This window comes from Acromyrmex echinatior, chromosome 12, assembly GCF_024713525.1.
Source record: "Acromyrmex echinatior isolate Ae372 chromosome 12, ASM2471352v2, whole genome shotgun sequence".
Taxonomy (NCBI): domain Eukaryota; kingdom Metazoa; phylum Arthropoda; class Insecta; order Hymenoptera; family Formicidae; genus Acromyrmex; species Acromyrmex echinatior.
Window position 1 is genome coordinate 1,062,077 of NC_141863.1, and position 9,901 is coordinate 1,071,977.

The following is a 9,901-nucleotide window of genomic DNA, read 5'->3' on the forward strand; positions in this document are numbered from 1 at the left end:
TTTGATTGTTTTTTTTTGTAAGACCGCATCATTCCATAAACTTTTATAATTAGACTGCTAATTTAATATGACAGAAAGAGATAAACCTGATTCCGAACTGTTCTTATTTCAGTTCACATATGCATATGTATGGCGTCCTATCTGTGAATATCGCATAAATTTATATGAAAATACTAATGTTATTATCTGTGTAATTTATGGTATACATGTGAGAGTGGAGTGAATACCAATATGGCGCTGCCAAGCGTTGTCAAACATGAAGATCAAGTAGACAATCTAGAGATTCCAGTAAAACAAAGATTTGCAAAGTGTTACGTGATTGATATATTTCTCTGATTGGTTAGAATAATTTGTAGTAACTGTCATATTGAATTTACTATCATAATCACATTTACTATCATATTGAATTTATATTCATAATCACCATGCTAACCATAAGGGTTGCTGCGCAAAAATCGAAATTGCTTTGAAGCGCATAAATAGAAAATATATTTTGCATAGTTAAATATTGTCATTTTGCAATTTTAAACAACTCAGGAATGTATAGGTCTGTTTGTTTCCAAGAGGGAAATCCCTTAAAGATTGCACCGCAAAAATCGAAATTATTTGGAAGTAGCACATAAATCGAAGATATATGTTGTATAGTTAGAAGATATATGTGGCATGATTTTGCAACTTTTAACGATTTAGGAATGAATTTAGGAAAGTAAGATTCAATACCCCAATTTCACAACGCAAAGCAGGCTGGCATTCATAGTCGATTCTTGCATTTAACACTCTCTTAAGTAAACTCTTATGATATCATAAGTCAATCCGAGAACTGTACTAGCATCGTAAAATATTATATTTAACTTTTTGTTCTTCATATGATCATCTTATCTCTAATTATTTAAAGATATACATTGTTACAACTAATCTCTGTTACAACTGTCTCCAGTCTCTCCTAGTATAATTCCTTTAAGAAAAATAATGACCAAGATGTGTAACATAAAATAAATAAATTTTCGATTATCTATACAAACTTTCGTGGATCCGTAGCACATTTATATCGAGACGCTTGCTTATTTCCTAATTCTAAAATTTTTTTTAATGCTTTTTATACAAAATGTTTTCAATTTTGTTTTTAATGTTTTTTTGCCTTTTTCTAAAGAATATGTCTGTTCAATTTTTTCAAAAAAAGTACGTCATTAAGTTTAACAGATAACTTAATTTTTGTAAATAAGATTTTGGGATTTTATTATTAGTTATAAATAGAACTACAAATAAGATAAATATATCTATTATACATATTGCAATCTTTATTTAAGCATTTATTTTCTAATAATTTTACATCATTATCTATTATATTTCGATTTAAAATTCTTATTTCGACATTTTTTAAATTATATAAAAAATATGTATTAAACATATATTAAAAATATAAAAAAGAGCCTTTTTGACAAATTTTTACAATTTTTACATTTGACTTTTTAAACAATTAATTATTATAATAAACTGTACTAAATATGATAAAGAAAATCTTTCTCTGCATTATTATTCTCTGCTAGGAATGATTCTATATAATTTCTTTGTATTAAGTAAAACGAACATATATTGTAACTAGTTTATCTTAATAGTAAGATAAACGATGTAAGTTGCCCACATACGATAATCTCTTTACACTAGTAAAATTGTAATAGAAATAAAAAACTGATTGTATCACAGATATGTATTTCTTAATACAAATTCTATATCTTTTAAAGTTATTTCAATGTATCTTTATCTCTATATACGTCCGATTTCAATTATTTTGTTTATCATAACAAATTATTATTATTACTGAAATTAACATATCCATATTTAGTAACTAGTAAAAACTTTTCTTCTAATTAATAATCGTCACTTAGATTTACTCTCTCAAACTAACGAATATTAATACGAAATTTTAAAAATTTATTTGCTTTCTCTTGAATTAGATTTTCTTTTTTTTATTTGATTTAAATAGAACAGGAGGAAAAGTACTCATGTTATAAAAGAAATATTTTGCAACAGAAGCAATGAAAACTTTTACATTTTTTCATCAAAAATACATAAATAGAACGCCTAATTTGAGCCAATAATTGCGATCTCTCTTATACTCTTATAGATTATATAAACTATTAAAATTTATACTAATATCCACTGTTCCTTAATATCAATAATAATTATTTTCTTTCGTTATTTCGCAGCTCAAATTTTAAAATATTATGACAAAATTTATGGCAAAAATTACAAGAGTCTTGCAAAAAACAAGCTAATTAAATCATAAAATTCTAGATTCTTGTTTTTTCGGGAAATAGCTCTTCATAATTAATACGTCGAAATACATAGTTCAAAACTGAAATAACATTTTCGGAGATCTCTTTTTCTATGGATGGTTTAACTTTCTTCACAATAACCTCTTTATTATTATTTATGATATCTTTTACTATTTTATAAAAATCAGCTAATTCCTTTCTTCTCTCATCAATCTTGTAAATAAAGTCCTTGATGTCGATATTCATGCTTAATTTCGACGCATATATGTATTTCTTGCCATTCTTAGTATCGTTTGCAAGTCTAATTTCTACTTTTATATCTACATTATCTATAATAAGTTGATAATTTTAATATTTAATAAAAAATTATGTAAGTTTTTAGTCTCTTATTTTAAATTAAGTTTCATTAAGTATTCACATTTTATTTTTATATAAGATTTACGTTGATTATCTTACTTACCTATAATAATTTGAGACGTTCCCTTATGAGTAATTTGCATCAGTACTCGTAAATCAAAGTCAACTGTACCATTCAAATGAAGACGCTTGAAATTTGAATTAAGATTGAAACGGTGCTTGTCAGGATCCGTGTAAAGAGAGTTTACGACAAAATCACAAAATCTATATATGTTTACATCTCTCATATTAACCTTCAAACCTTCAGCGTTAAAAATAATCAGATTTTTTATAATTAATGGTTCTAATGGTAGAATATTCAATTCTGGCATTCCTGTGCAAATCTTATCTTTTATATCGTCAATATTGTTTTTAACGCACTGGTTGTAGTTTGGATCATTACACACATGGATGAATGTAAGGAGCTATAAAAAAAATGTATATTGTTTCTTATATCTGGAAAAATTGTTAGATAAGATTATCTATTTAAGTCTCAATGTAACAACAAGTATATTTCAAAATATTATGCATTTTTCGCGAAGCGACAAAAATATACTAGAAATATATAATACACGAGCGGACATTACATCAATTATTATACATGTATATCCGTAACATGTCTAATATTTATAATATTTAGAAATATTGTATTATTAACACAATTGTATGTGTAATACATTTTTAATAAGAGTAACATTTATTATTAAATTATATAAAATTTATAATATACATTAATTAAAATTTTACCAACGTTTTATAAATTTTATTAAAGTTTTAACGTAATTTTAAGGAGCAAAAAGGAGAATATAATTTTAAATATAAATTTGTAAAAGTTTTAGATTCGTAATTAAGAGAAAGTTAAGTAATTGTGCGCATTTTAGTTCAGCACTTTTCCGATAAATGGTGCCGCTACCGCAGCAAAATATCTAGATTAAACGTAATTCTTTTTAGATATAACCATAAGTTATATAATTTGAAAATGTAATTAACAGCAAAAATGAGAAAATGAAATTACATATTTTGATAGCATCCAGAAAATAAGATAGTAAGTCTGTATTTTTTTGTTTATTTAATCGTGCATATCTTACTAAAGTATTATATGTATTATATACTTTATTATGTGCGTCTTTTGAGCTATTATTCATTGAATTTAGCTAAAAAATCTTTAAGTAATCGTTTTTCTTATCATATCGATTCGAGGCGAATAAATGTGCGCATTGACAATTCAAAGTTTCCTTCCAATGAAAAATGCACTATATAAAAGAATTCAAAAGATATGACTTTGCTTAGTCAACAAATTAAAAGTAACATAATATCAATGTTGTAATTTTGTATTCCACAATATAAATGTAAATCTGTAATATAACATATGGTGTTACATAACAGCCCAAAGAACACACTAAGTCGAGAGAAAGTCAAAATGATATATTTTAATGTCAAAATGATGATTTTTAGTTACAAAATTTGACTATTTATTGACTTTAAGCATCAAAATAAAGCCATTTTGACGTCATTTTAATTTTTTGTTGACTTATGTGTGTTCCTTAGTAGTTACATTGCAAAATTATAATATAGACATTATGTTACTTTTATTTGTATCAATTAGGTGGTTTTAATGCTGTTTTAATGCTGCTCTATATTCTGAATGGATCCATAAAGAGAGTGTGGAGCTGATGACGCTGAGAATTACATATTTTGTTTAAATAATTAATTTTTCTAATTTTTTCAAAGTTTTATTAATTTTGTATTAACATTAATATAATTTATATATGGTATATATATTTTATATTGGTATATATATTTTTTCACTTTCTTATCAATATTCCATGAAACATTCTCCATGAAATATTTATTTTATTAATTTTATATTAATTTTATATTAATTTTTTACGATTTTTGTTTTGCGTACAATTACCCGCCCCGCGAAAAATTTTTTCTTTTTTTACTTTTTATTAAATATTATACAATATTATCGAATGAAAAATTGTTCATGCATCTCGATAGAAAAATATTTATAGTTTGTATTTCCGTATTTATATTGACTTCAATTTCAAAAATCACATTATAACAATGAATTCCCCTTAAGTGCTCACAATTCTCCTAATAAACGATTAATGTTAAACATTGGTGTTAAGAATTTATACGTTCAATGTTGTAATTATGCATATATGTGTATGGACAAAAATTGTCCTATCAATTTCTATAGACTCAGCTAATATTGATATTTATTCGTCAGGTTTTTAAAATCGCCATGTATAGATGCATAGATTCTATTGCAATTATCATAAATTGAAACGATATTTAAATTCCTAATTTTATACATCTCTATTATTATCTACTTATAAGAGACATAATAATAATTTGAATCTTCATTCCGTACTTCAGGATTTTATATATTCCAAAAACAAAAGATTTAAAATATATCAGTAACGAAAAGTTTGCACAATAAGAAATAAATAAATTTTGTTTATATTATTTAGCAAATCAATGTCAAACTAGGTTTTTTTTAATAAATGGAATTATTCACCTTTAACATTAATTATCAAACTATCCAAAAAGGTAATAAGAATTTAATTTGTATTAATGCGAATTTCACATTTCTCTTTCGTCCTTCGAAATAAAACCATATTATTTATAACGAATAAGATATTAACATATCTGCTAATTTTTTTATTATTGGAACTGTAAAATACATAATTTCTGTAATGACAACCATTCACAATATGACGCAAACATAATAAAGCAAGGAAATCAATTTACATTGTTGTAGAAGAAAAGCGATATTGAAATTCTACTTAACTTTGCATCTTTTTAGGTACATTAATAATATTAACTTATTTATGAGTCAATTTTAAAGTGTCTAAACATAAATAATTTCGACTAATTTTATATGACTTTTATTAAAAATACTTGCACTTAATAATAGTTTATAAATTATTATATGTAGTCATTAATAACTAAGATAATAAAAATAAAATAAGAGAAGGATATCTTCGATCGAAGTGGGTTTTTTGCTTAATAATATGTGTATGTGAATATACAAATACAGTTATCAATACAATTAAATTCTATGTCCGCCGATTTGAATAATCAGATTTGAAACACAATCATAAACTGTAATTGTACGAGAAATAATCTCGTAATTAAATTAATTAATCATCGATTTAATAATAATGCTCTATTAATATTTTAAGTGATATTTTTTGCGATTATTACAAGTTTTTAAGATATTAGTGTAATACTATCATTTAATCAATGATCAATTAATTTAATTGCACACAGTTTAGAATTCGTAATTGTATTTGTATTTTTAGGAAAACCCACTTTAACCGAAAATCCCTTTAGCATTCTTCTCTTATTTGTATTTAAATACTTTTCGGTTGATTTTTACTTAATATTTTTCAAGATAATAAAAACCTTCATAATCACATAAAATTTTTATGCAATATTTCTATTTTTTAATTCACATATTTGAGTATACTTTATTTTTCTGAAATCATTCAAAATGAATCTATTTACTATGTTCACAGTAAGCCAAGTATATGAGATGTAGTATCAAATTACAGATAGTAGATCAAAGATGTAGATCAAATTAAATGCTCAATGAAAAAAAAGCTTTTATCAAAGTTGATAGTTGCTACCGTCATCTTTTGTTTAAATATGCGAAAACTATTTTTAATTCGCAGTATTTTTTAATTAAATTTTTTTTATGTATATGTTGCTATGGTGTTATCATAATTTTTAAGATACCACGATACAAATACATAACACTATTATCATTATGTACGAAATTATCATTATGCAATTAGCACTAATAAATTACAATTTTTGTTATTTTTTCAAGATAAATTGTCTAATTTAAAAAATAATGTTACATTTATTATATCATAATCACGACACGATTTTTTAAACTTCATGCAGATATAAAAAATTTTTAATAGTCAAGAAAAGATGTTATATATATGGACATACCATATTTTATATATAATTATATATAAATGTATATAAAATATGTCAATTTTATACATAATTATATATAATTTTGTATAATTTTATATAATTATTATATGAAATATTTTTTCCCGGACATATAATAAAAAGTTACATAATAAAAATTATACATATGTGATATAAATAAATATGTAACAAATAATTTTTTTTACTTACGTATATACGCTGCAACGTACGCTATTATAAACGTAAAAATGAAGAATATTGCGGACATTTTTCTATGAAGTAGCTCTAAAACCATATGAGAATGATCTTAATATATCTACTACGAATAAAGTTTCACGCAAGCCGATCGACATTCTATATATTGTCTATATATAAAATCTTTTTATTTTTAATATTTTCTCCTCAACTCTCACTCTTATTCAGATGCGTAGAATGAAGATTATTTTGATACGTCTGTTTTATTCGCTTTCATACTTTATATGTGATCACATGATCATATAGGAAATGTAAGTGGGAGAACATTCCAGAAGAGAACTAATTTTCATTTTATATAAAGGTACGATAAATTTAGAACTAGGTAATATTTATTGAAAAAATACTGGATAAGCCGGTTTTTTAAATGTATAGGATCTGTTATTTGTATCACTTTTTCGTGACCTTTCCTCTAGTCGTTCGTTCATTCTAAATTCGTATCTTATTCCAAGGTTTTCTGAAGTATTCATAATAATCGCAAATTTTACAACAACCGATAAAGAATAAAAATTAAGATTTTATTCAGGGAAATTTGATTTAAAATATTCATGAATTATTTTAAATAATGTAAAAAGCTTATATTTTGTAATATATTTATTTGATAAGTAAAAAATAATAAGAAACAATTTTCAATTTCTTTCCGTCGTAAATACTAACATAATACAAACAATATAAATTATAAGTTTACGGAAACTTAAATAAGAGAGTGACTTCAAGTATTTTTTAGAGTTATACTTATAAATGTAATAAAATATAATATCACAATCTTAATGATAATTCTTTGATAATTTTGTAACTATTACATATCAGATAACACAGTTTAATATTTTTATTTAACTAACTACTTTTTAATACAAATCTGTGCTATTGCACTAACAATCTATCTATCGATAACGACTAAATAATGTTTGCATTTATTATCCAACTCAAGTAAAATATGTCACTAATTTTTATAAATATTATTAATAATGGAATTATAATATATTTTACATATTTATTATATTATAAATAACAGAAATATATTATAATATATTTTACATATTTATTATATTATATATATCACATAATTTTTTTTATTTTTTTTTTATTTTTTTTTATTGGACGTTATAGATGCATATAGTGACTCTTTGCGACAATAAATCTCATTATGCTTTGTTGGGAAACAATTGCTCAAATCTGTTACGGACTACATTGTTAACAACTGTAATAATTAATTTGGAGACCGCCTCTTCCAATGCCGGCTTAACTTTAATGATAATATCCTTTTCGTTCTCATTTACAATATTAGTAAGAGCGTCATGTAGTTGAACCAAATCCTTCTCACTGTCATCAAACTCATATTTGAACGTTTTAACGTTAAGAATAGTTTTTACTTTTGATGCATATATTTCCGTTTTACCGTTCTTAGTTTCCTCTTTAAAGTCTATAATTATTTTTGCTTCTAAGTTATCTGGAGAAAAAACATAAGTACATTAATAATTTTTATGAAATAAAAACAAATTTTGAATTTTTTGTATATAAAGTAAATAGCTCTAAATAAATTGTTTATTTTAATATAATATTGATTATTCTATATACCTGCAGAAATGTGAACCAGTCCCTTATTAGCAAGTGGTACCAATACACGCATGTCGAAATCGTATACAGACTCCATATCAAGATGTTTGAGTACAAAATTTAAGTCGAAGTGACGTTTATCAGAGGATACTTGTAAAGAATTTATGACGAAATTACAGAATCCTCTTATTTTCGATTCCTTGACACTTAATTTAAGATTGTCTGTGTTATAAATAACTATTTCGTCGATATTCATTGGTTCAGTAGGAGCAACGTTAAGTTCCGGGATTCCCGTGCAAATTTTACTATTTATATTATTGATGGTGTTCACGATGCACTGATCATAATTGGGATCATTGCGACCACATACGTGAATATAGGAAGCTATAAAGAGTTTAAATTTTATAAAAGTGTTTAATATAATATAGTAAGAAGAGAGAACAACTTTAAATTATTTAACTTACAATTTTATGTTAAATTATCTAAGATGAAATAAATTGAAGTACAAGGATTATTTTAAAATAAAGACAATGTATATCTTTTGTAGTGCAATTGAAATATATAAACAATTAATGGCAATTTGTCTTTAAAGTTCACTTTAAACGATCTATAATTCGCGACCAAAAATTCAAAATAAAATTTTACTTATAATTCTATATATCACACATTTTAAATATAAATATCCTAACATGTATTTTGTATATATGTAAATTGTATTTCTTCAAATATTTTCTATATTGTACACAATACGTAGAATTATAAATAAAATTCTGTCCCAAGTTTGATCGTGAATTATAAATCGTCTAAAGTAGGCTTAATATTTATAATAAATTATTTTGTAACATTTAAAAAAAGTTGTTATTATATTTTATTATATATTTTTACTCGAGTTACCAATGGCTTATCACGGCTTATAAAAGGTACATATAAGACTTTAAAGTGATTTTTACTTTAGGATTCCACATCCTTGGCAAATAATATAAAATGTGTAATGGAACACTTGCGTGAGAAAAAAATATAACTCATTTTCTTGTTTGCTATTTAATTAATAATAAATTTTTCTTTAAAGAGAATTATGTATATAGTTAATTATTAATCTTTAACATTTACCAAATTGCTAAGTTACCTAAAACCACTATAAAAACTTATAAAGTAATATAATTTTGAAACAAGTATATTTCTTTCACCCTTTGATAAAAAATTAATATTACTTGCATACGTACGTCGTGACGGAAATAAATGTATTATAAATATTATTATTCACTTACGTATTTCTTCTGCAGCATGTACTGTCACGAGCACAAAAGCAAAGAATGCAGCAAACATTTTTTAAACAAAGATTTTTTTGCAGACTAACACACAAAACCACAAATAATCTGAATGAATGTGCAACAAAAGTAAATTAAGAGTTTAGTTTATACATAAACTGAAGTGTAACATATCGAGCTTTTATATATTACAGA

General features: G+C 24.2%; 2 protein-coding genes across 2 annotated transcripts; both read right to left on the minus strand.

Moving 5' to 3' along the window:
- Positions 1-1,956: 1,956 nt before the first annotated feature.
- On the minus strand, positions 1,957-6,931 carry LOC105152043 (uncharacterized). Its single transcript, XM_011066068.2, has 3 exons — positions 6,840-6,931; positions 2,737-3,097; positions 1,957-2,605 (listed from the first exon to the last, which is right to left on the minus strand). Exons 2-3 carry the CDS (start codon positions 3,002-3,004, stop codon positions 2,292-2,294), a joined length of 582 nt encoding a protein of 193 aa, XP_011064370.2. The 5' UTR covers positions 3,005-3,097; positions 6,840-6,931; the 3' UTR covers positions 1,957-2,291.
- On the minus strand, positions 4,603-9,901 carry LOC105152044 (Circadian clock-controlled protein). The gene is made up of 3 exons (XM_011066069.2): positions 9,707-9,901; positions 8,460-8,822; positions 4,603-8,331 (listed from the first exon to the last, which is right to left on the minus strand). Exons 1-3 carry the CDS (start codon positions 9,762-9,764, stop codon positions 8,027-8,029), a joined length of 726 nt encoding a protein of 241 aa, XP_011064371.1. The 5' UTR covers positions 9,765-9,901; the 3' UTR covers positions 4,603-8,026.